General features: G+C 45.0%; 1 protein-coding gene across 2 annotated transcripts in view; it reads left to right on the top strand.

Annotated features, from left to right (window-relative positions):
* The first annotated feature begins 7,250 nt into the window (after nucleotides 1–7,250).
* Nucleotides 7,251–27,917, top strand: part of pan3 (poly(A) specific ribonuclease subunit PAN3) — a 238,230-nt gene continuing 217,563 nt past the window's right edge. Inside the window, exons 1-2 of one of the 2 annotated variants that reach the window (XR_005463200.1) lie at nucleotides 7,251–8,039; nucleotides 18,934–19,052. Coding sequence is in view for 1 of the 2 variants with exons in the window: in XM_038818382.1 (XP_038674310.1) it covers nucleotides 7,697–8,039; nucleotides 18,934–19,052 (462 nt within the window). In the remaining variant the exon portion in view is untranslated. The remainder of the gene's footprint in view (nucleotides 8,040–18,933; nucleotides 19,053–27,917) is intronic. The other variant, XM_038818382.1, reaches the window with a different exon arrangement.

Genomic DNA, 27,917 nt, shown 5'->3' with positions numbered 1-27,917 from the left:
ATTCGAAGAAGGCACAGCTCAGTCACACTCGCCCCGTTAATGGCCCCTGGACAAACCTCCAGATCGATTTTATAGGTCCATTGCCCCTTGCAGGAATGGCTATAGATACGTTTTGGTGGTCATTGATACGTTCACGAAATGGGTAGAGGCATTCCCATCTCGAACAAACACAGCCAAAACAACCGCAAAGATCCTGACCCACCACATCTTTACTAGATGGGGACTCCCCAGAAGTATTGAGTCGGACCAGGGATCTCATTTTACAGGACGGGTCATGAAGAACGTCCTGACCATATTCGGCATTAAACAAAATTTCCACATTGCGTACCACCCCCAGTCAAGCGGAATAGTGGGTGGACTCTAAAATCGACCCTTAGAAAGATGGTCCAGGAAAACAATACCACTTGGGATTCCGTGCTCCCATTCGCACTTATGTTCTTAAGGAACACTGTTTCAGCCTCAACAGGTTCCACCCCACACACACTCATGACCGGATGCCCCATGAAAGGTTCTGAATTCCTTTTAGGACTCGACATGACCAGCCCAGAAGTGACGGCCCTCACACACGAGAAAGCAGTAAAGCAATTAGTGGAAACTGTAAGATCGGCTCAGTTAGCAGCCGCAGTTAAATTGGGAAAGAAAAGGAAACAGAGCAAGGCTTGTTTCGACAGAACAGTACATTCCACAGAGTTTCAGGTTGGACAACAAGTAATGTTGTCTGTTTATAACCCCAGCACGTTTTTGGCCCCAAAATTTTCAGGTCCATACTCAATTGCGGACAAAATCAGCCCTTCAGTTTATAAGATAAAGTACCTCAACGGGAAGACTGCCTGGTTCCATATCAACCAGTTAAAGGCATATGGAACACAGTGCAACCACACACCCCATGGCCTGCTAGACGCAGCAGAACACCACGCCCCGTCCACAAGAGACACATTTCCACCCTCCCCCTCACAGACCAGCACCTCATCGGACTCGACCTCGACTCTGCCCTTGACTTCAGACCATGCCCCGAAACGCCCACAAGCTGCCACAGCAGAGACAGCGACGACAGCCACAGCACGCCTCTCTACTGCCCCGACTACAGTGATTTGGAGATCACTTACATTAAGACACCAGGCCCATACCCAGACCCACTGCCCAACTATGACGACCCCGACAACGTTCACACAAATTTGGACACGGCCATTTGGCACCGAGACAACTCTTACAGGCTCGTCCGGAATGACGAGAGAGACCCTCGGTCACACAACTCACTCATAGCATGCCTGATCCATACAAGGGTATGGGATCCGGGAGAAGACGATGACTTTAAATCTGACTCCCGACACGGCAACCCCTTTGCGACCCTGTTCGCAGAGAATGAAGAGAATTGAGGTGTCCAGATGATGTAAAAAGAGGAACCGCTTGAGAGATAAACGGTGTCCTTTTCTGATGTTTGTTTCATGTTTGTTTGTTTTATGTTTGTTTTTGGATCTGTTCAGAACAACTAGGAGGATTGGCCACAAGGCTTTCAGCTGAAAAGTTTGTGACCATCTCACATTTCGTCACTGTTCTTCTGTAGTGAAGATGTTTTGTTCCCGAGACCATTTCATAACTGCCCTTCTGATTCGACGGAAGTCTTATCAGCAGATACCTTTGAGCACTTGCAAGACACCTTATAATCTGAAATGTCTGAAACCCAGCTAAAGGCTTCTCCCTTGAATCCACTGGGAGCTCCCTAGCTCCAGTTTAATAACTGCTGTTCTGTTTGGAGGACTGAAGAGGAACCCCCATGATGACTACATTCTTGCCCGTTTGTTTCAGGTCGCTCAGGCAGTGGAGAAACGGCATTGAGGACCCGCCCTGTCTGAGGACCGCCCCACTGGTCAACAAAGCTCGGGTACAGCACAGCACGCCCTACCCGGGGATTCCACTCAAATCTTACCAGTCGCGGCCCATACGCAACTCATTCGCAAGTCTAATTTCTAAAAAGATTTTTTTGTTTCCTTTGTTTAGGTAGCCCTTTGGTTGCCATTCCAGATGCTATTTACATCCAGAAACAGTGTGATGGTAAATTGCAAAGCCTGCGAGACGGCTCGCAGTGATACAGTATTTTGAGTGTATGCCTGGTCCTAAATTTCGTTTTGAAAAAAAAAATGAGGGGAGTCACAGGGAGTGACTTGACCATTCATAAAGGGAAAAATTGGCACAAGAGGACAGATATACTATCATTCAAGGTATTAAGCAGAACACTAACGGATACTATGCTTGATCCCCTAGCTTTCGGATGCTCGAAGGAGGGATCAAAGCAGGATCAGAGCAAGATCACAGCAAGAAAAGAGAACAGAAGGAAGAGAAGAGAAGGAAAATGACAGCCGCGACTATATTTTTCTTCATCACTTTTGTATATTTGTACGCGGACACGAACCCCCTCACCCCCACTCCGGCCATTAATGTTTCAGACACAGACCACTCCAAGCCCAGTAGATGGCAACAGTACCCCGACCTGGTGTACCAGATTCATGACTTGGTACTCCTTGTCTTATGTGATAGAATCGCTTTTGGCACTAGCGATTGTCTGCATCCTAGTTCAGACACTTCGGATGAGGAAATGGCGAAGGAGAGCCTACCGCTCTCGTACCTCGCCGGTATATAGAATGAGATCCCCTATCTTCGGTTTCCATCAGTCCCCCGAACCCCTTGAAATGTGAATAAAGGATTTTCTTTTCGTTGTTGCCATGCCATGTAAATAAAAGGAACTTTTAAATGTTGTACCTCTGAGCTCAACTGCCGAGTCAGAGAAATGTGCCATGAATGCTGCTGTAAGTTTGTATTGATAGGAAGTTTAGAATGATTGAATGTAAGTGAGTGTAGTTTATTTAAGGATAGTTAGAGGTTCCCGTTGTGATTTTGATAATGCATGTCCCCTATGACATAGCGCCAAATAGAGATTGTGGTTAAAACTTTTCTGCATAGTTGAGGAAAGTGCAGAGGCCATGGAACTCGCTGAGGTCAGGGAGCAGAGACACCGTACTTAGGTGATCCTTCATGCTTTCACGTTAGGATCACAAGGAGGGAGTGTAGCCACCTGGGTTGGCCACTTCCTCACACAAAATGGAAGAACGCAAAGATTACAGGGAAAAATGGACATTGGCAAAGAAACAAGCAGTCTGCAGAGTCCCCTGTATTCTAGCTGCCACAGAAACCAGACAGAATTGTAACTAATGAGCTGCGCATATTAAGTGAGCGATTCACGGTGATTCCCAGGCACAATGGACACAACAGTTAACTGCAATTGAAACATTCTATGGAAGGTCAAACATTCCGGCGCCAGTGGAGTCTAAGACAAAGGACACCAATAAGGTGTAAGGAACCGCCCGGTGATCGAGGAACGGCCCCGTTATTGGGGAAATTCAAATCAATCGATTGGGAAGAGACCCAATCGATTGCAGGTTTAGAGAGGGTCTGCCCAGAAGGAAGCGAAGCCCCTGGGACCTATAAAAGTCAGGTCCCAGGACTGATTCGTTCTTCTTGACCAGCCTCCCAGCATTCTTCTTGACCAGCCGGCCCTCCCAACAGAACACCTTTGCAGTAGAAGAACCTTGAGGAGAGGCCTGGTCAGCAGCTACCATCAAGTGTCATACAACGCACGCTACGAGAGTAGACACTCCTGACCCCTTTAGTCCACACCAACTGGAAGCCTGCGGATCCAGGACAAAGCAAGAGGCCATTGTTCCCTGATCCGGCAGGTCCCTTATTCCAGATAAGTATTGGCCTGTTAGTGGTAGGAATAGCCTAGTGTTTTAGTTTTATATGCATAATTAGTAGATAACTGTATTATAATAAATGTGTCTTGTTTGAACTTACTAACTGGTGTATTGAGTTATTGGTCTGAACTTGAATCTTGTGGCGGTATCTTAACGATACCTGGCGATTCTAGAGCTCAGAAATAAAACAGAGCCAAATTGAGTGTAAAGCCCACTCACCCAGAACGAGCAACAGGAACAAGAAGCAACTTCAGATAAAATGGTGTGTTTAGTTATTCTTATACGTAAGTGTCATATGTACATTTGTCTTTTGTCATGTGTTTGTCTTTTCTTTTACTTAAATAACGTTTTTTTATTGTTTACACTATGACTGGATTGGTTCCTCACTGGGTTGTACATTGTTTCTCACATTATACCAAACAAAAATACACCGTTTGGTAGCACAGTGGTTAGCACAGTTGCTTCACAGCTCCAGGGTCCCAGGTTCGATTCCCACCTTGGGTCACTGTCTGTGCGGAGTCTGCATGTTTTCCCTGTGTCTGTGTGGATTTCCTCCAGGTGCTCCTGTTTCCTCCCACAGTCCAACGATGCATAGATTAGGTTGATTGACCATGCTAAACTGCCCTTAGATTAGATGGGGTTGCTGGGTTACTGGATAGGGTGGAGGTGTGGGCTTAAGTAGGGTGCTCTTTCCAAGAGCCGGTGCAGATTCGATGGGCCGAATGGCCTCCTTAGAACATAGAACAGTACAGCACAGAACAGGCCCTTCGGCCCTCAATGTTGTGCCGAGCCATGATCACCCTACTCAAACCCACGTATCCACCCTATACCCGTAACCCAACAACCCCCCCCTTAACCTTACTTTTATTAGGACACTACGGGCAATTTAGCATGGCCAATCCACCTAACCCGCACATCTTTGGACTGTGGGAGGAAACCGGAGCACCCGGAGGAAACCCACGCACACAGGGGGAGGACGTGCAGACTCCACACAGACAGTGACCCAACCGGTAATCGAACCTGGGACCCTGGAGCTGTGAAGCATTTATGCTAACCACCATGCTGCCCTGCTATCCTTCTGCACTGTAAATTGTATGATAATGTTTCAAGTTATCGTTCGGGGTTTTGAGATACTCTCGCAGCTAACACTAGTGGGTTCTTAACAAGATGTAACAGTGTTAGAGCATTGGGAGATCATCAAAGAGATAGAGTAGATTTGGAACAAAATGTTTCCAGAAAGCAAAAATGTGGATTCTCAAATCTCGATAGCCCCCAGTGACAAAGATCATACCACAGGATAAGACTGGAAAGGGAAGCTTACATGTTAGGGCCCCAGCTTTTCCTGGTATATATTAATGACCTAGACTTATGTGCACAGGGCACTATTTCTAAATGTGACACAAAACTTGGTAGTATTATGAATTGTGAGGAGGATAGTGATAAACATCAAGAAAAGTGGCATATTTAATTTAATGCTGAGATGTATGAATTGATTAATTTTCATACAAAAAATGGGGAGAAGCAATATAAAATAAAGGATAAAAAATAAAAGAGGTGCAGGAGCAGAGAGGAACGTGGAGATATAGGAAGATGACAGGGCAGGTTGATAAATGGTTAATAAAGCATATGGGATCCTGGGCCTCAGTTATATGGAAATATAGGAGATGCTGGAGCTGTTCTCCTTTGAGAAAATAAAGAGATTTGATAGAGGTGATTGAGCTAGATTAGATACGTTGTTCTTGCAAACAGCTGGAATTGATATGCCAGGCTAAATGGCTTATTTCTGTTATTTAACCATTCTATGATTCTATATCAGAAATCAAGAGTTCAATACTGCAGAAAGCCTAGTGAAGTATAATGCGCAGGGCTGAAATTAAAAAGAAAATTAGGAAACATTTAGAAGAAAAACAGTGATAAGTAAAATCAAGGAAAACCCAAGGATGTTTTAAAAATACATGAAGAACAAGAGAATAACTAAGGAAAGAACAGAGCTAAAAGAGGCAAAAACGTAATTTGTATTTGAAATGAAATAAATGAAATGAAATATCTGGCGGAAGAGGTTGAGGGCATGCATCTTAATGAGTACTTTGCATTGTTCTTTTTAAGAGGGACAATGCAATTAAACAGAAGTTTGAAATATTAGATGGTATGAAAGGGTGAGCATCTTTAAAAAACGATAAATCGCTAGCTAGTGATGAAATGCATCCTACACTTCTAAGAGGGGCAGAGGCTTTGAACATCATTTCCCAATCCTCTTTGGCAATAGGTTTCGGAATGAGAAACTGCTAATATTGTACAATGGTTTAAAAAGGGACGGAAGGATATAGACCAAGTACAGGCCCATCAGCCAAACCTTGGCGGTGGGCAAATAGTTGGACTAAATTTCAATGGATAGTACAAATTATGTAGAAAGTCATGGAACAACTAAAGAGAGTTAGCATTTCAATGGATAGTACAAATTATGTAGAAAATCAGAGAATTTACAGTGCATGAGGCCATTCGGCCCATCGAGTCTGCACCGGCTCTTGGAAAGAGCACCCTACCCAAGTCCACACCTCCACCCCATCCCCACAACCCAGTAACCCCACCCAACACTAAGGGCAATTTTGGACAATAAGTGCAATTTATCATAGCCAATCCACATAACCTGCACGTCTTTGGACTGTGGGAGGACACTGAAGCACCAGGAGGAAACCCTGGCAGACACGGGGAGAGCGTGCAGACTCAACACAGACAGTGACTCAAGCCGGGGATCGAACCTGGGACCCTGGAGTTGTGAAGCAATTGTGCTAAACACTATGCTACCGTGCTGCCCGTTTGGCATGGATCAACTAAGGACAGTCGGCATGGACTTGCGAAGAGAAGGCTGTGTCTGGCGAATGTTTGACGTTTATAAACTGGTCAGAAAATAGTCAGTGATCCAAGGGCAATTGCCAAATTAGAGTCAAAATTGTCTCAGTAGCTGGTAGCGGCTAATAATGATAAATGAATGTTTTTGTGATTGGAAGGCTCACCAGTCGTGTCCTACAGAGAGCTCAATCCCAGGTCCCTTGGGTGACCATAGGAAGGGGGTTTGCGGGGGGGAGACAGCAGACAATAAAAAGAGGGAAAGGCAAAAGAGACAACGCAGGCTGGGGTCTGCCACGGTATAGAGTGCAGTCAGCGGTTGTAACGTATCATCCGATAAATCTCACGCATAGGCCGATAAACGGTCAAAAAGGGGCAATCCTTTAAAATGCGAAGCGGGCGGCCGATACCTTTCAGATAATGGCTGGACTAGCATTGCCTCGGTTTTACCTCCCGAAAAAGAAAACTGACAAGATGAGCGGATTCTGACAGGAATGTGATCAGTAGGCGCGCACGCGCAAGTTGGACTGAGTCGGGAGGGTGAAGCTGAGAGGAAGGAGCATCAGCAGCTGACACCCGGGGCGGAGCACGGCGTCCTCCCCCCTCCCCCCACATTTGTTTTGATTCCTTGGGCGCCCAGAATGCGCCAAGGCTGCGCATGCGCACTGAGGCGCCAGCTGGCTGCTCGGCGGAGGCCGCTTCCAGCCGAAAAAAAACAAGGAGGGGGGGAAAAAAAACGTGTCGCTGCGGCTCCCACCACCGGCAGAAATAAACATCACCGCTCGGGAGCCTAACCCGATTAGCCGCCCTGCCTCCTCTCTCCCCACCCCCAACCCACTCCCGTTCGACTGACGGAGACGGGTGCACCGGGGCCTATCTATTATTTTTGGTGTGTTTTTTTTGTTGTGTTTTTTTTTATTCTCCGCCCCGCTCCTTTTCCTTCCAATGTTGTTCTCCACCTCGGCTCACGGATTTGAATTGTGGGACGAGCAGCCAGGCCGGAGCTGGAACTGCGGCTCTGCCCCCCCGGCCGTGCGTGTGGCGAGCCGCCGCCGCCGTTGAAGGTGGCTTTCTCCAGCCTCTTCCCGTCCCCGCCTGCCATGAACGGCGGTGGCGGGGCGCTGGCAGGCGGGGGCTCCAAGGTGAAGTACTGCCGTTACTACGCCAAGGACAAGACCTGCTTCTACGGCGACGAGTGTCAGTTCCTGCACGAGGATCCCAACAATGGCGCCGCTTCCGCGAGCCTCGGTCTTGTCGTCAATAACAACCACCCGGGACTGGGAGTCGGGCCGGCCGCGGCTGCGCCGGGAGGCGGCGGCGGTGGAGGAGGAGCTGCCGGCGGAGGAGGGGGCGGCGGCGGCGGCGCTGGGGGAGGATATCCACACGGAGGGCCCAAAAAAAGCGAACTCGGCAGCCTGGTGGAGCCTGGGCCGTTGCTCACCAGTGAGTGTGTTGTTGGATATATTTCAGTCCGTTTATTAAAACCAGCCCCCAACGTGTCCGCGCCTCGGGGGAGACGTTGTCGCTCGATGCAAATACACTTGGCTTCCCTTTTTCTACCACCCTCCCCCCTTACAAAGGAAACGGTAGTGTGCTTGTCAAGTGAACCCGGAAGAGTAGGTGTCTCAAAATACACACACAAAAAAAGGACAGGCTATCCTCTTTGGCCGATCTTTGCCATGAAGTGATTTTTTGGAAAAGAATGACTGTCATGGGAAGTCCATTTTTTTGAAAATAGAGTCAATAGTGACAGGTTTAACGTCTTTTTGAGAGCACACCTTGTTGACCTGGGCGAGGCAGAGGTGCCAATGAAATGCCAGGTTATAGGACTTTTTGGTGTAGCCGTTTCACATAATCGTACGCGTGCATTTGTTTATTTTTGGGATTAATGATTTATAGTACAGGAACTCGACTCCAAATATGTTGAATGGATAAAATAACTTTAATAGCTATACCTGACAGGCTTCAATATCGAGTATTTCAATTTACATTTAGACAGCGCCTTTAATGCGAAAAAATCCCTGGCGCAGCACAGAAGAAAGATTGAAATAGACTTCAAACCAAGGAACGAGATTGGTAGAAATCCCCCAAATCTGAGCTAGAGATGGGTTTTGAGGACAGGAAGTAGAGTGACATTTGCATGTACCGAATAGTCATCAATGGCGTGAAAGGAAGTGGAGGCGTACAGTGTATACACATGGCTGGAATCTGGATCAGTTTGGCATTTTTTAAATTACCTAACTTGTCTGATTATTTGGGCAATAATTCCTTTCAGAAATGAAAGATAAACTTACTGAAGAGTAACTTTTTAAAGGTATCTTTATTTCCAGCCACAGCTCTTTAAGTGTTCTTTATATAGAGTTATAGAATCCCGACAGTGCAGAAGGCCCATTGAGTCTGCACCAACTCTCCGAAAAAGACCCTCCTCAGCCCACATCCCTGCCCTATCCTCGTAACCCCACTTACCTGCACACTTAAGGGGCAATTTAGCAATTGTCCCAAAGTTTGTTTCCTTTCTCCTATTTGGTTGACCTCAAAAGAATGGCCAGTCCACCTAACCTGCACATCTTTGGACTGTGTTATGTCATGCAATTACACTATTAAGTTATATTTTCTACTTGGATGAATTTAGTATTTATTTGATAATCTGGATTTAAGTTAATTGCATTGTTTCTGTGACCAGTAGGAAATTGTAACCAAGCCTAGATGTGCCTTAAAATAACTTGGGGCATTACCTGGTCACAGAAATAAAATAAACTAAGCTGCATGATAAAGTTACTAGTCTATGTAATTGAAAGTGATTAAGACATCTGGAATATAGGAACAGAAGTAGGCTATTTATCTCTCAAGTTTGTTTCTCAACTGAATTCAATCTTGGCAACTCGAATAACTAGTTGATCCTTATACACTACATCCTTGCTCATAAAAATCTATCAGTCTTGTAAGTTTCAGTTAGTGCAGAATTCACAGGCTGAGGAGGGAGAAAATTCCATATTTCTGCTATGCTCTGGCAGCGCGGTGGCACAGTGTTTCGTACTTTTGCCTCACCGCTCCAGTGTCCCGGGTTCAATTCTGGCCTCGGCTGACTGTGTGGAATTTGCACTTTCTCCCTGTGTCTGCGTGGGTTTCCTCCCGGTGCTCTGGTTTCCTCCCACAGTCCAAAGATCTGCAGGTTACATAGAACATAGTGCCGAAGGAGGCCATTTGGCCCATCGAGTCTGCACCGACCCACTTAAACCCTCACTTCCACCCTATCCCCGTAACCCAATAACCCTTCCTAACCTTTTGGACACTAAGGGCAATTTGGCGTGGCCAATCCACCTAACCTGCACGTCTTTGAACTGTGGGAGGACACCGAAGCACCTGGAGGAAACCCACGCAGACACTGGGAGAACGTGCAGACTCTGCACAGTGACCAAGCAGGGAATCGAACCTGGGACCCTGGTGCTGTGAAGCCACAGTGCTAGCCACTTGTGCTACCGTGCTGCCCTCATCCCGTTAGGTGGATTAGTCATGCTAAATTACCCCTTAGTGTCCGAAAGGCTAGGTGGGGTTAATGGGTTACGGGGCTAGGGTGGTGGAGTGGGTTTAAGTAGGGTGCCCTTTCCAAGGGCTGATGTAGACTCGATGGGCCGAATCGCCTCCTGCACTGTAAATTCTATAATTCTTCATGGAAAATAATGCTTTATAATTTCACTCTGAATAGTGCAGCTCTAATTTTATCTTGGTGCCCATTTTTCTGGATGTCCCCACCAGAGGAACCAGATTCCCTGTACTCTATCAAATCATGAAATTCCCATACCAGCCTCCCCAAACAGGCGCCGGAATGTGGCGACTAGGGGCTTTTCACAGTAACTTCATTTGAAACCTACTTGTGACAATAAACGATTTCTCATTTTTCATCGTTTTTATGATTTTAAATATATCAGCTAGATTATCCCTCAACCTGTCACCACAGGGTGTGGTTGAAGCAAATAGTATAGCTGTATTTAAAGGGAAATTAGAGAATTATAGAAAGAGATGGGGATAGATGGTTATGATGGGAGGAGGCTTGAGTGGAGCAGAAATTGCAGCATATACTGGTTGGACTGAATGGTCTGAATCTGTACCATATATCCTGTCCTACCTTCAAAATAAGGAATGCAAGCTACAGTTATATAACCTGTCCCGCTAACTTAATTCTTAATTATGGCAAATGTGTTTCTCAAAGGCATTTCCTTCCTGAGGTTGTGCCCATACTAAATGCAGTACTCTCTCGAGGTCTGACCAAGTCTCTACAAATGAAACATACAAAATAAGAGCAGGAGTAGGTCATTCAGCCCTTTGAGTCTGCTCCACATTCAATGTGATCATGGCTGATCCTCTACCTGAATGCCATACTCCCACGTTCTCACCATATATCTTGACACCTTTAGAGTCTGGAAATTCTTGTCCTTAAATATATTCAGTGACTTGACCTCCATAGCCTTCTGTGGTAGAGAATTTCAAAGGTTCACCACCCTCTCAGTGAACAGGTTTCTCCTTATCACGGTTCTAAATGGCTCATCCCATATCCTGAGACTGTGACCCCTTGTTCGAAACCTACCCCAGCCAGGGGAAACATCATTCGTGCATCTAGTCAGGGCAGCACGGTGGCACAGTGGTTAGCATTGCTGCCTACGGCGCTGAGGACCCGGGTTCGAATCCTGGCTCTGGGTCACTGTCCGTGAGGAGTTTGCACATTCTCCCTGCGTCTGCGTGGGTTTCGCCCCCACAACCCAAAGATGTGCAGGTTAGGCGGATTGGCCACGTTAAATTGCCCCTTAATTGGAAAAAATAATTGGGTACTCTAAATTTATAAAAAAATAAATAAAAATTCATGCATCTAGTCTGTCCAGCCCTGCCAGAATTTTATATCTTTCAATGCGGTCCCCTCTCATCTTTTTAACTCCAGTGAACACAGACTTGTCGACCCAACCTCTCCTCATATGGTAATCCTATCATTCCAGGAATAAGTCTGAAAGCCTTTGGTGCACTCCCTTTATGGCAAGTATATCCTTTCTTAGGCAAGGAGACCAAAACTGCACACAGTATTCCAGGTGTATGCTGGATAAAAGAAAATTACTGCGGATGCTGGAATCTGAAACAAAAGAGAAAATGCTGGAAAATCTCAGGTCTGGCAGCATCTGTAAGGAGAGAAAAGAGCTAACATTTTGAGTCCAATGACTCTTTGTCAAAGTTGGATTCCAGGTGTACAGTTCTTTACTCGAGTCATCTTGCAACAAAGGCCAAACTACCATTTGTGTTCCTAAACGCTTGCTGCACCTACATGCTTGCTTTTAGTGATCGCTGTACAAGGACACCCAAGACCCTTTGTGAATCAACATTTTCCCAAACTATCATTATTTAAATAATACTCTGTCATTCTGTTTTTCTTACCAAAGCAGATAACTTCACACCTACTAGCATTATACTGCATCTGCTATGTATATGCCCACTCACTTAACTTGAGGCCACTTGTCCTTCTTCCCATTCATATTCCCAACTATTTCTTTGTTGCCAGCAAACTTGGAAATATTATTTTTGGTTCCCTCATCCAGATCATTGATATATATTGTGAATAACTGGGGCCCAAGTACTGATCCCTGCGGTACTCCATTAGTCACCACCTGCAACTCTTTAAAAAGAGACCTATTTATTTCTACTCTTTTTTTTTTTCCTGTCTGCTAACCAATTCTCGATACATGCCAATATATTACCCAATTCCACGTGCTTTAATTTTGGAGACTATAACCTCAAGTGGGACTTTATCAAAAACTTCTTAAAATCCAAATATGCCACATTCTTCCTTATCTGTTCTGCTGGTTACATCCTCACAAAACTCTGATAGGTTTGTTAAACATGAATTCCCTTTCTTACATCCATATTGACTTTGTCTAATCATGTTGATATTTTCTAAGTGCCCTGTTATCAGACCCTTTTTATTGGATTCTAGCATTTTCCCTGCTACTGATGTCAGGCTAATCAGTCTGTATATCCCTGTTTTCTGCCATCCTCCTTTTTTAAATACTGGTGTTTTATTTTCCCGACTGCTTTGTATTTCAGCCTCTTGAGATCGGAATTGGAGTAGGCAATTCAGCCCTTTTAACTTGCCCTGCCATTCAACCTAATCTTACATCTCAGCATTTTCCCAGACTATCCCTATATCCCTTGATGTCATTAGTATCTAGAATTTAATCTTGGTCTTGAACATGATAATGACTGAGTTTTGCAGCCCCCTGGGTAGAGAATTCCAAAGATTTGCTATTCATGAGTGAAGAAATTCCTCCTAATCTCAGTCCTAAATGGCTTGCCACTTACCCTGAAACAATGTCCCAATTGTTCAAGACCCCCCACATTCCCCCCAGCCAGGGGACACCTCCCTCATGCACCTACCCCTTCTAACCCCGTAAGAATTTTGTAGGTTTTTATGAGATCGCCTCTTGTTCTTCTAAACTCGAGATAATACAGTTTTCTCGGTCTCTCATCATAGGACAATCACATCATCCCAGAAATGAGTCCGGTGAAACTCCATCTGCCATCTCTCCACCCAAGTCTCCAAACGATCTAAATCCTGCTGTATCCTCTGACAGTCCTCATCGCTATCCGCAATTCCACCAACCTTTGTGTCATCTGCAAACTTACAAATCAGACCAGTTACATTTTCCTCCAAATCATTTATATATACTCCGAACAGCAAAGGTCCCAGCACTGATCCCTGCGGAACACCACTAGTCACAGCCCTCAAATTGAAAAAAGCACTCTTCCATATCTACTCTCTGCCTTCTATGACCTAGCCAGTTCTGTATCCACCTTGCCAGCTCACCCCTGATCCCGTGTGACTTCACCTTTTGTACCAGTCTACCATGAGGGACCTTGTCAAAGGCTTACTGAAGTCGATATAGATAACATCCACTGCCCGACCTGCATCAATCATCTTTGTGACCTCTTCGAAAAACTCTATCAAGTTAGTGAGACATGACCTCCCCTTCACAAAACCATGCTGCCTCTCACTAATACATCCATTTGCTTCCAAATGGGAGTAGATCAGGTCTCGAAGAATTCTCTCCAGTAATTTCCCTACCACTGACGTTAGGTTCACCGGCCTGTAGTTCCCTGGATTATGCTTGCTACCCTTCTTAAACAAAGGAACAACATTGGCTATTCTCCAGTCATCCGGGGCATCACCTGAAGACAGTGAGGATCCAAAGATTTTTGTCAAGGCCTCAGCAATTTCCTCTCTAGCCTCCTTCAGTATTCTGGGATAGATCCCATCAGGCCCTGGGGACTTATCTACCGTAATATTTTTCAAGACAGCCAACACCTCGTCTTTTTGGATCTCAATGTGACCCAGGCTATCTACACACCCTTCTCCAGACTCAACATCCACCAATTCCTTCTCTATGGTGTATACTGATGCAAAGTATTCTTTTAGTACCTCGCACATTTCCTCTGGCTCCACACATCGATTCCCTTGCTTGTCCTTCAGTAGGCCAACCCTTTCCCTGGCTACCCTCTTGCTTTTTAAGTACGTGTAAAAAGCCTTGGGATTTTCCTTAACCCTATTTGCCAATGACTTTTCATGACCCCTTCTAGCCCTCCTGACTCCTTGCTTAAGTTCCTTCCGACTTTCCTTATATTCCACACAGGCTTCGTCTGTTCCTAGCCTTCTAGTCCTGACAAATGCCTCCTTTTTCTTTTTGACGAGGCCTACAATATCTCTCGTTATCCAAGGTTCCTGAAATTTGCTGTATTTATCCTTCTTCCTCGCAGGAACATGCCGGTCCTGAATTCCTTTCGACACTCGGTAGCCTCCCACATGTCAGATGTTGATCTACCCTCAAACATCCGCCCCCAATCTAGGTTCTTCAGTTCCCGCCTAATATTGTTATAATTAGCCATCCCCCAATTTAGCACATTCATCCTAGGACCACTCTTTTCCTTGTCCACCAGCACTTTAAAACTTACTGAATTGTGGTCACTGTTCCCGAAATGCTCCCCACTGAAACGTCTACCACCTGGCCGGGCTCATTCCCCAATACCAGGTCCAGTACACCCCCTTCCCTAGTTGGACTGTCTACATATTGTTTTCAGAAGCCCTCCTGGATGCTCCTTACAAACTCTGCCCTGTCTAAGCCCCTAGCACTAAGTGAGTCCCAGTCAATGAAGTCTCCCATCACAACAACCTTGTTGCTTTTACTCTTTTCCAAAATCTGTCTACCTATCTGCTCCTCTATCTCCCGCTGGCTGTTGGGAGGCCTGTAGTAAACTCCTAACATTGTGACTGCACCCTTCTTATTCCTGATCTCTACCCATATAGCCTCACTGCCCTCTGAGGTGTCCTCCCGTAGTACAGCTGTGATATTCTCCCTAACCAGTAGCGCAACTCCGCCACCCCTTTTATATCCCCCTTAACCCGCCTGAAACATCTAAATCCTGGAACGTATAGCTGCCAATCCTGTCCTTCCCTCAACCAGGTCTCTGTAATGGCAGCAACATCATAGTTCCAAGTACTAACCCAAGCTCTAGGTTCATCTGCCTTACCCGTAATACTTCTTGCATTAAAACATATGCACTTCAGGCCACCAGACCCGCTGTGTTCAGCAACATTTCCCTGTCTGCTCTGCCTCAGAGCCATACTGGCCCTATTCCCTCGTTCTCCCTCAATGCTTTCACCTTCTAACCTATTGCTCCGGTGTCCACCCCCCTGCCATACTAGTTTAAACCCTCCCATGTGACACTAGCAAATCTCATGGCCAGGACATTTATGCCTCTCCAGTTTAGATGCAACCCGTCCTTATATAGGTCACACCTGCCCCGGAAGAGCTCCCTTTGCTGGACAATTACCTGTGTCTGACATCCTCCCAAAATCTGATTTAAATCAAATTCTTTGGAGGGTTCCAATTTACTGAGCAGAATAGTTACTCAGGAAAAATTAGAAAAATATTAAAACTAGTTCTAACTCCTGGGTAGCTATGCTACTGACCACCCCGACTACACTTCCCCCGATCGTCTGATTGCCCTCCCACCCCCGACTCCACCACCCAACAAATCCTCCACCTCCACAAAGCCACCAATCGATCCTACCCCTCACCCACTTACCATATATATTTACCTTCGCTCCTAACTTATCAAAGTGCTTTTAAACAAAGGGACATTTAAATTTGCCAGAATACAACAGCTAGTGCCATAACATGTTTTCCCACACATGTTTTCCCACACACTGCACTCAAGGATTCTAAGACAGCTATGCCCCACAGTTTTCAGCAGGCCCGGTTTGAAAGACTGGGCAAGAAATGTAATACTCCAGTGCAAGATAGAAAAAAGGAGCAGACTGGCAATCTGACGGTGACTGCCAATCCCTCGAAGATTCGGCGCATAATCTTTGCTTTTCTTCTTTGAGGCAGCATGGTGTCACAGTGGTTAGCACTGTTGCCTCACTCCGCCAGGGATCCAGGTTCAATTCTGGCCTTGGGTGGAATTTGTACGTTCTTCCCGTGTCTGCATGGGTTTCTTCCGGTTTTCTTCCACAGTCCAAAGATGCGCAGGTTAGGTGGCTTGGCCATGATTCATTGTCCCTTAGTGTCCAGGGATGTGTACGTTAGGTTATGTGGTTAGGGTGGGGAAGTGGGCTTGGGTGGAGTGCTCTTTCAGAGGGTCAGTGCAGACTCGATGGGCTGAGTGGCCTCCTTCTGCACTGTAGGGATTCTGATTCTAACCAAGGTTCTGTACAATTAAAGCAAGACATCTTTACTCCTGTATTCAAATCCTCTTGCGATAGAAGCCAACATACTATTTGCTTTCCTATTGCATGCTGTGTAAACGGGGCATCAGCCCTGTTTATGTTTAAAGTGGACAATCTGGGCAACCTTGGGGAAGTTATGGGTAAAGTATTTCTAGAGAATAAATTTAGAGGACCCAATTCATTTTTTCCAATTAACGGCCAATCCACCTACCCTGCACATCTTTGGGTTGTGGGGGCGAAACCCACGCAAACATGGGGAGAGTGTGCAAACTCCACACGGACAGTGACCCAGAGCCGGGATCGAATCAGGAACTTTGGTGCCATGAGACAGCAGTGCTAACCACAGTGCTGCCAAACTTGTACAGAAAACTGCGCCACGACGCCGACGCGCAATTGTCCGTGGTGCGGAGAATCGGCGCCATTTGCGCCGGCGTGTTTGGCGCAGCGCCGGCTGCGGGCTGCTGGAATCGGCGGGGCTGCCGATTTCCCGGCCCGGATGGACTGAGCCGCCGCTCCGACACGACAGAGTCCTGCTGGCGCCGTTCACCCCTGGTCGCTGCTGGCGGGAACTCTGCGGGAACGCTCGGCGGGGGGGGGGGGGGGGGGGGGGGGGGGTGGGGTGTCTGATGGGGTCTGGCCCGCGATCGGGGCCAATCGATTGGTGGCGCTCCCCACCCCCAACCCGGCCGACTTCCTTGCGTGGCCGGCCCCTGAACACCGACCCCATGGGGGGTCGGGGCTGGTGCACGTAAGAAGTTCCCCGCGCATGCGCAGGATTGAGATGGCCCAACTGCGTATGCGTGTGTGGCGCAGCGCCCATTTGGTGCTGCTTAAGGAGGCTGGAGCGGCGTGAACCGCTCCAGTGCCGTGCTGTGGGGGCCAGAATAGGTCGTGCCTGGGCCCTGTTCGCGCCGTCGTGAAACGTGATGGTGTTCACGACGGCGCGAACACTTGGCCTCGATATCGGAGAATCGCTCCCTATATCTCTCGGAAAGATTCAACAAACTGTTGATTTCACTCGAAAAGAGAAAACCAAGAATGAGACCTTCAAGGTTATGAAAGAGTTGGATAGGATAAACATAGAGAACATCTTGCTTATGGGTGAGACCAGAACTCGGGCCATAAATATAAGATTGTCACTAATAAATCCAATAGAGAGTTCAGGAGAAATTTGTGTACTCAGATAGTGATTCGAACATGGAACTGTACCAGAGGGAGTACAGGGTAGTTGAGGTGAAAAACATAAGGAGAAAGTACATGAGAGAGAAAGGAATGGAAGGATATGTTGAAAAGGTGAGATGAAATGAGATGGGAAGAGGCTTGTATAGAGCTGAAACATGGTTATTGACCTGTTGAAACAAATTACTTATTTATATTTTGCAAATGCTGTCTAATATTCTGTAATTCCATTTGCCTTTTTGCTTACCTTTTGTACCTGGGCGCTAGCTTTTGTGATTTATGTAACTTGAAAATCTCTTTGCTCCTCCTAGTTCTGAGAAAGTATAGGAAGTAGCTAAAAAAAATAATGGTATTAGCAAAACAACCTAGAGATAATTATGACAATGACGATTCCAATAACATTGCATTTCAACATAAGACATATGCAACACGATGGCACAGTGGTTTGCGTTGCTGCCTACGGCGCTGAGGACCCGGGTTCGAATCCCAGCCCTGGGTCACTGTCCGTGTGGAGTTTGCACGTTCTCCCCGTGTCTGCGTGGGTTTCACCCCCACAACCCAAAAGACGTGCAGGTTAGGTGGATTGGCCATGCTAAATTGCCCCTTAATAAAAAAGGGGCAGCACGGTATCATGGTGGTTAGCATAAATGCTTCACAACTCCAGGGTCCCAGGTTCGATTCCCGGCTGGGTCACTGTCTGTGCGGAGTCTGCACGTCCTCCCTGTGTGTGCGTGGGTTTCCTCCGGGTGCTCCGGTTTCCTCCCACAGTCCAAAGATGTGCGGGTTAGGTGGATTGGCCATGATAAATTGCCCGTAGTGTCCTAAAAAGTAAGGTTAAGGAGGGACTGTTGGGTTACGGGTATAGGGTGGATACGTGGGTTTGAGTGTGGTGATCATTGCTCGGCACAACATCGAGGGCCGAAGGGCCTGTTCTGTGCTGTACTGTTCTATGTTCTATGCTAAGAAAATGTTATCATGTCTAGAAGGGCCCACTAGTGTGGTAGCAGTAGTAGTGGAACTGGCCTGTTGTGATTTTCAGTTCACTAAATCTGGTTGCTGTGGGCTGGTACTAGATTTGTAAAAAACTGAAGTAATTTACTTTTGACCTTTATTGTAAGGGACCATACCACTTCCTACCCAGTCTGATCTACAGTCTCATATCACATAATTGACTTTTAATGCACTCTGAAGTGGCTCATCAAGGTACTCGTGTAAAAACCATTGCAATAAAGCAGACCTTTGCTTAAAGAAAGGCAATAAAAACCACATTGCCCAAATAATTAGCTCAAATTGTTTTATTTTAATATTATTTGTGCTAGTTTGCTTATTTTCTATCCTTTTATCATGGAGCGAAAAATAATTCCAAAATTTTTACGAAGTTATTTTATTTTTCAGTTCCAGGAATGGATGCAGCATTACCAGACAACCTCACCAACTCATACTTCAGCAGCAGCTTTATTGGGGTAAATGGCTTTGGAGGAGGGCCAGCTGAGCCAAAGTACCCTTTGATTCAGGTATTGGAAATTAATTGCCTCTAACTGTATATGTAATACAAATTCTTAAAATGGCTTTATTAACTAACCCAAATATTGCATCAGATGTGGTGGATGACGGGTGTTTTCACACTTGAATATAACATAGTTTAGTTTACATGTGGTTGAAAGGGGAATGCTGAAGTTCATTTGAAAAAACAGAGTACACCAGTGTAATATTAGGGTACAGTTTCCATTTTGGGTGCAAAATACTCTTGACATTGCATGGGCTAGATTATGCCTCCTGTTTCTACTGAAATTAATTTGCATAATCACAAACGCAATCTTCCATGATGCAGCGTAATCCTGCACTGTAATGGAATGTAATTTCTTTTCCATTAATAAGAATTCTTTGTTTTCAAGAGTATTAACCTGCCTGGTGCAGTTTTATTAATAAGGTTGAAATTGTGTTTTTCTTCGTTTTGTAATGCGAGTAGCACTGGCAAGGCCAGCACTTGTCAATTCATAGAATTCATAGAATTTACAGTGCAGAAGGAGGCCATTCGGCCCATCGAGTATGCATGGGCTCTTGGAAAGAGCACCCTACCCAAGGTCAACACCTCCACCCTATCCCCATAACTCATTAACCCCACCCAACACTAAGGGCAATTTTGGACACTAAGGGCAATTTAGTATGGCCAATCCACCTAACCTGCGCATCTTTGGACTGTGGGAGGAAACCGGAGGAAACTGAAGCACACACGGGAAGGATGTGCAGACTCCGCACAAACAGTGACCCAAGTCGGAATCGAACCTGGGACCCTGGAGCTGTGAAGCAATTGTGCTATCCACAATGCTACCGTGCTGCCCATCCTTAATTTCATTTGAGCCCACCGCCTTGCACTGCTGTTGTCCATGTCGTGAAGAGACACCCACCAGTGTTAATAGGGAAGCTCCAGGATTTTGACCTAATGACAATGAAGGAAAGGCAATATATTTTCAAGTTCGGATCGTTGTGGGGAAAAAACTCCACTTTCTCGCCTTCTGCCCTAAGAGACCAAAAATCTGTCTGTCTCCATTTAAGTATATTCAAAGGTGGAGCATTAACAAACTCCTGAGGTTGAGGATTCCGAAGATTCACAACCCTTTGAGTGAAAAAAATTCACCTCATCTCAGAACTAAATGATTGTTCCTTTATCCTGAGACACTGCCCCTCTTCTAGATGACATAGATTGTTAAAGCTGGAGGGAGGTTTCTGAGGACAATGATGGCCTGGGAAAATCAATGTAAAAATTGAAACACTACCAGACACTCTGAAATACTGTAAGTACAATAAGTGACTTTAACATTGCTGCCTTGCCTGCAGGCATTTCTAGCAGAGACCTATTTGAAACACCAGGTTCCTCAAGCACAGTAGAGAGCAGCACCATTGTATTAAAAAAAATAAAAACAGAAGTCCACAGCAGTTCCTTGGGTATGTGCTGTACCAGCAGCAAAAACATTGAAAAACAAATGTTTATAGTAGAGAATTCTTTCAAAAAAACTAATTCTATGGAGTTCCTCAACTAGTAAACAAAAACAGTAAGGGGGGGGGGCTGAAAATTCAGCACAAAAGACAAAAGCCAAGTTCCCGAATGTAAAGAAAGGCAAAAATGGCGCTGATCACAAGCCAGACTTGGGACGTGATCGTATCATAACGCTGATCACACACTTCAAAACAGGGAACACTGCAATTTAATTGGAACCAGACATGAAAAATAGCAATAAAATGAAACCACTTTCAAAGGGGACACTTAAAATGGGAATTTCCTGTCGGTAAAAGGACCAGGTCCTTCAAGCCTTCAACGGGCAGCACGGTAGCATTGTGGATAACACAATTACTTCACAGCTCCAGCGTCCCAGGTTCGATTCCGGCTTGGGTCACTGTCTGTGCGGAGTCTGCACATCCTCCCCGTGTGTGCGTGGGTTTCCTCCGGGTGCTCCGGTTTCCTCCCACAGTCCAAAGATGTGCAGGTTAGGTGAATTGGCCATAATAAATTGCCCTTAGTGTTGGGTGGGGTTACTGGGTTATGGGGATAGGGTGGAGATGTTGACCTTGGGTAGGGTGCTCTTTCCAAGAGCCGGTGCAGACCCGATGGGCCGAATGGCCTCCTTCTGCACTGTAAATTCTATGATAAGCCATTAAGTACTATGACTCTCACTATCCTATATTTCCGCTTCCAAATAGATTAGTTTCTAAAATGAAGATTTGTATTTATGTAGTGGTTTTCACAACCACGGGATATCCCAAAGCACTCACTACCAGTGAAGCTCTTCTGATGTATTGTAACTCAGGAAACATAGCAACCAATATGTGCACAGCTAGCTCCCATAAACAGCAGTGTGATGAGTATTGTTCAGGATGTATCTTAGTGAATCTTATTTCGTTAACTGGATTATAAACCAATTTCATATTATGTCTCAACAATTTGAGCTGCACCCAATGGTAAAATCAGAAACTTGCAACAGAACAGGGCTAAATTCAAAGATCGAATGTAATGAATGATTTAAAATTGTAACATTTCTCACAAGTGCATAAATGCCCTGATATATGGTTGACATATTGATAAGTTCACCATACCTTAGTTAATGTGTGACTTATACTTTCAAGATTTTGTCAACTGGAGACTACCTACACTTGTAGTGTCCTCATGGGCAGTCTGCCATCCTACACCCACAGTAAACTTCAGTGTATTCATAACTGCTTCCTTTATTGTAACCCACACCAACTCTCACTTGCACATCACTTCACTCTCTGCTGGCTTAGGTTGCTTTTCAGTCCTTTGCACTATATACTTGAAGTTTGTATCCTTATGTTTGAATCTTTTCCTGGCCTTACCCCATAATGCATAAGTGGATGCCTAGGATACAGAAAGGAAAGGGTAGAAATGAATAGTAAAACTTTCAAGAGGTTAGTTCTTGGAGTAAAAGCACTGCTAGTGTTGTCAAAAACAACACAAACTTGCATTTATATAATGTAGAAAAATGTCCCAAAGTACTTCGCGTAGCATAAGGTAACAAGGATATTGAGCCAAAGGAGGAGATAATAGGAAGCGTGGCCAAATTAGTCAGTAACAAGATTGGTTTTAAAGAAGATTTTTGAGATGAAAAGCTGCGAAACAGAGTTCAGGCAAAGTTGATGGGATGTTGATGCGGAGTTGGTGGTTGGTGTAGCGTACATTATAATGCTGGAGGAGGTTACAGCGCAATGAGACTGATGGCATGGCTATGAAAGGATTTAACCTTGAGAATGAGAATTTTAAATGTGGGGCATTGGGGAAAGAAAAGCTAATGCTGCTGCTTAAGAATGGGGACCAGCAGGACTTAATGTGGGATAAGATATGGGCGATAGAGTTATGGATATGTTCCAAGTGTAGTGTGGGAGGCAAGCACGGACAGTTTTTTGTTGTGTCTTGTGTTTGGGCAGCAGATGGACTGAAGAAGGATTTGTGGCAGGAGATGTTTGAAGCCCAGTGGTTAGCACCGTTTGTTCACAGCAGCAGGGTTCCATGTTCAATTGGCGGCTTGGGGTATTGTCTGTGCGGAGACTGCACGTTCTCCCCGTGTCTGCGTGGGTTTCCTCCGAGGGCTCCGGTTTCCTCGCACAAGTCCCAAAAGACATGCTTGTTAGGTGAATTGGATATTCTGAATTTTTCCTCCGTGTACCTGAACAAGCGGTGTTAGTGTGAACCTATTTGTGACAATAATAAAGATTATTATTATTAAAAGTGGGTGATTTTGTTGTGAATAGAATGGAATGATATGGATAAATAGAAATGAGGATAAGCCTGAATCTAAAGAAAAGATGTATGCAAATAACATAACTAGTAAAGGAGTAGATGCCAAGAAGGATCAGAGGATGATCGGGGATTAGATAGGGTGGACATTGAGAGCCTTTTTCCTCGGATGGTGATGTCCAGCACGAGGGGATACAGCTTTAAATTGAGGGGAGATAGATATAGGACAGATGTCAGAGGTAGGTTCTTTACTCAGAGAGTAGTAAGGGCGTGGAATGCCCTGCCTGCAACAGTAGTGGACTCGCCAACACTAAACGCATTCAAATGGCCATTGGATAGGCATATGGACGATAAGGGAATAGGGTAGAGGGACTTTAGAGGGGTTTCACAGGACGGCGCAACATCGAGGGCCGAAGGGCCTGTACTGCGCTGTTAATGTTCTATGTTCTAGGAAATAGACTAAAAAAAACAATTTGTGGAGAGTGAGGGATTGAAATATAAAATGGAAATATCAAGACGATAAAAAAATTGTAACCTATAACTATTTTATGGACACTCAAGTAACAAAAGTAAAGGGCTATTATGGGCTATGCAAGATAAACTCATGACAATGCACTGAACTGACAGGGATGCTGATTGATACTTCACTTTAATTTTCACTGAAGAGGCAATCAATGAAGAACTTCAACAGTGGAAGGCAAGTGGGATATTACAACAGTTAAAATAGAAAGGAGATATTTGACAAGCTAGTTAAGTCTAAGGAGAACAAGACCACAGGCCCAAATTAATTGCACCACGAGACCCAAAATAAACTAGGGAGGAGATAGCAAAGGCAACGGTATAATATTGAAGCATAGTAGCAAAAATATGTAACTCTTATCTACACAAAGAAAAGTCATCTTAACAGGGTCCACACAGGCAAGGTGGCACCGTGCTTGGCACTACTGGCTCACAGCGCCAGGGACCCGGGTTTGATTCTGGCCTTGGTGACTGTGGAGTTTGTACCTTTTCCCAGTAAGCGGGTGCTCCGGTTTACTCCCACAGTCTTAAAATGTGCAGGTTAGATGGATTATCATGCTAAATTGCCCCATAGTGTCCAGGGATGTGGGGGTTGGGTGGGGTTGCAAGGATAGGGGGAAGTCTGGTTAGAGTGCTCTTTTAGAGGGTCGGTGCAGACTCGATGGGCCGAATGACTCCTGCACTGTAGCAATTCTAAAAAGAAAAGGGTGGCATGGCGCAGTGGTTAGCACTGCTGCATCATTGCTCTAGGGACCCAGCTTCGAGTGACTTTCTGTGTGGAGTTTGCACTTTCTCCCCATGTCTGCGTGGGTTTCCTCCACTGCTCCAGTTTCCTCCACAGTCCAAAAATATGCAGGTTAGGTTGATTGGTCATGCTAAATTGCCCCTTTGTATCCTTAGGTTGGGCTAGGGATACGGTGGAAGATGGGCTAAATTCCAAGGACCGATGCAGACTCGATGGGCCAAATGACCACCTCCTGCACTGTGCAGATTCTATGATGATTTGGAGAAATAATCCAAGTGAAGATTAATCAACAAGTCATAAATGTGGAATGAAATTGCTTTCAAAAAAGAATGCCATGTATATTTAGTAGAAGATATATAAGTCGCATGCAGTGTAAAAATGAGCATCCCAGGTGCTCCAATAGTGCTTTCGAAGGTGTGCAACCCAGTGTTACAAAGCCCCAAACTGGTACCTGACCCCTATAAATTTAGTTGAGAAACATTTATATGCGCGCACACACCCTGTTGAGTCAACTTCATTGTTCAGTAAGGTTACGTTTGATCTTTGATCGTAACTCCGCTTTCCAACCCAATCCCCATATATCTTGATTCCGAGATTCCAAGAGTCTGCCGAAGTAACTGGGCACTCGCAACCCGGAGTGAAGACATTCTTCCCATCTCAATCCTAAATGGCTAGCCCCCTAGTTCTACACTGCCCATGCCCCCTAGTTCCAGACTGTCCAGCCTGGGGAAAATACATTTCTTCATCTACCCTGCCAAGCCTTCTCCTGAACTTATATGTTTCAATACACAAGGAATAGCGCTGGGGCCCTCAGCTATTTACAATCTATATTTGGATAAAAAACAGAATAATGTATATGTTTACTGATGATACCAAACAAGGTGGAAAGTTAAGATGTGAGGAGGACACAGAGGCTGCAAGGGATGTAGACAGGTTAAGTGAGGAGGCAACAAAATGGCAGATGGAGTATAATGTAAGGAAATGTGAAGTTATTGACTTGGTCATGAGAATAAGAAAGCAGAATATTTTTAAAAGATGAGAAACTTGTAAGTGTTGATGTTCGCAGTAACTTGGGTGTGCTCTTACAAGGAACATAGAAAGTTAACACACGGGTGTAGCAAGCAATTAGGAAGGCACATGGCGTTGTTAGCTTTTATTGCAAGGGGTCTAATGCATCCACTATCCCGATAGCCACCTCTTTTAAAACTCTTGGGTGTCAGCTGCCAGGTTTTAGTCTAATTAATTTCTCCAGTACTTTTAATTACTTTAAGTTTCTCACTCCAATTGACTTTTGGCTTCCCATTATTTCTTTGCCTTTTGTGAAGACAGACATCTCTGCTACTTCCTCAATTTTAGCCATCCAAGTCTTTAAGGAACCCGTGTGCACTTTTGCTTCTAAGGGATCCACTTTTACTTCAGTGTTTCACAATAGGCACACCAATCTTGTTTTACTAGCCAAGAGAAATGGAGATCCATTTTTAAAAAGCATTCAACCTCATGTAATCAATTATTGTTTCAACATTCTATAGATTGGTTGCTTTGCTTGTCCTGATTATTGCATTTTATAGGCCTAGAAGTGTCTTTTTTTTTATAAATTTAGATTACCCAATTTTTTTTTTTCCAATTAAGGGGCAATTTAGCGTGGCCAATCCACCTACTCTGCACATTTTTGGGTTGTGGGGGCGAAACCCACGCAGACACGGGGAGAATGTGCAAACTCCACACAGACAGTGACCCAGAGCCGGGATCGAACCTGGGACCTCAGCGCCGTGAGGCGGTTGTGCTAACCACTAGGCCACCGTGCTACCCAAGAAGTGTCTTTTTAAGATTTAACCCAGTGAACCGTTCCAATAAAGTTTTGGTTTTAATAGGACTGGGGTGTGCATTGGACTAAATTCAGGTTTTCTTTGCTGGAATCTTATCCATTCCATTCTGGATGGCAAACATCCATTGGCTAACAACAGTGATTTCAGACTGCTCTATTCAAGTTCCTGGTGGGCATAATTCTACATCACAAAGCAAGTCCATAATTTTGGATTAGCTGCCACTGTTGGAAAACCTCAAATTGTTTCAGTAAGTGGTATTTTATTCTCCATTTAACTTTACCATACTGACTCATTATTTTGTAGAGTAGGTCTGTACTAAATAAGGAAAAAGAGTGTGTAGCAGCAAATTGTAACATAAACCCATATTTTCTAGGAAGCACACCACCACATAACAAATTCACTCTATTACCATGCTTTAGAACTGCTGGTCAGAAAGTATCCCAGAAAGACATCATCTGCCTAAGAATCTCCCGAAGTGGCATATTGGTCCTTGTAGAATGTTCTGTTCTCCTTGTGCTTATTGTAGGATACTGGCATTTGAGTGTGACAGGTGTACAACAGTGGGATAGATAGGTTCTCGGCAAAGTTCCCTTATTCATAACATCCTGCATCATGCCAGGTGTGTCTCAATTGAGTAAGGAGGAGCAATTAAAATGTATAATGGCTGTATTTTATTTTATAAAATGTTGGGATTATTTGATACTGCCCCCTCTTTCCTCACCCTCCCCCCCCCCCCCCCCCACCCCCCCTTTCCTCCCCCCTCTCTTTACAACAAGGAAACATGTCCTTTGACCCAGCTTCTTCATGCCGCCCAGTTTCTATCACTAAGCTAGTCCCACAGGCCCATATCCCTCTACCCACCCTGCCCATGTAACTGTCTAACTGCTTTTAAAGGAAAAAAATTGTAACTGCCTCTACCACTCCCTCTGGCAGCTTATTCCATATGTTCACCACCCTCTGTGTGAAGAAATTTCACCTCTGATCTCTTTTGTATCTCTTCCCTCTAACCTTAAACAATGCCCTCTAGTTCTAGACCCGGCTACCTTTGGGGAAAATATGTTGACTATCTACCTTATCTAAGCCCCTTATTATTTTATAGACCTCTAGCCTACGCTCCAAGGAAAAAAGTTTCAGCCTCTCCTTATAGCTCAGACCATCAAGTCTTGGTAGCATCCTCATAATTCCCACCTGCACTCTTTCTAGTTTAACAATATCCTTCCTATAATAGGGTGACCAGAACTGAACACAGTATTCCATGTGTGGTCATACTAATGTCTTGTACAACTTCAACAAGACGTCCCAACTCCTGTATTCAGTATTCTGACCAATAAAACCTAGCATGCTGAATGCCTTCTTCACCACCCTGTTCACCTGCGACTCCAACTTAAAAGAGCTATGAACCTGTACCCCTAACTTGCTTTGTTCTCTAATCTCCCCAACTCCCTACCATTAACTGAGTATGTCCTGTCCTGATTTGATCTACCAAAATGCATCACCTCCCATTTATCCAAATTAAACTCCATCTGTCATTCATCGGCCCACCGGCCCAATTGGTCAAGATCCTGTTGCAATTTTATATAAACTTCTTCTCTATCCACTGTGCCACCAATCTTGGTGTCATCTGCAAACTTACCAACCATGCCTCCTACATTCTCATCCAAATCATTTATATATTATAGGACCCGGCACACCACTCGTCACAGGCCTCCAGTTTGAAAAACCACCCTCCACACCACCTTTGGCTTCAGTCGCCAAGCCAATTTTGTATACAATTTGCTACCTCACCCTGGATTCCGTGAGATTTAACCTTTTGAAACAACCTACCATGCGGTACCTTGTCAAACGCCTTGCTAAAGTCCATGTAGACAATGTCGACTGCACTGCCCTCATCTACCTTCTTGGTTACCCCTTCAAAAAACTGAATCAAATTGGTGAGATGTGACTTTCCCTGTACAAAGCCAGGCTGACTTTCCCTAATTAGCCCTTGCCTGTCTAAATGCCTGTAGATCCTGTCCCTCAGAATATCTTGGTAACAATTTAC

Source organism: Scyliorhinus canicula, chromosome 14 (assembly GCF_902713615.1).
Source record: "Scyliorhinus canicula chromosome 14, sScyCan1.1, whole genome shotgun sequence".
In the NCBI taxonomy this organism is placed as follows: Eukaryota; Metazoa; Chordata; class Chondrichthyes; order Carcharhiniformes; family Scyliorhinidae; genus Scyliorhinus; species Scyliorhinus canicula.
The sequence above is the reverse complement of the archived record's forward strand: the minus strand, read 5'-3'. Positions and strand labels throughout refer to the sequence as shown.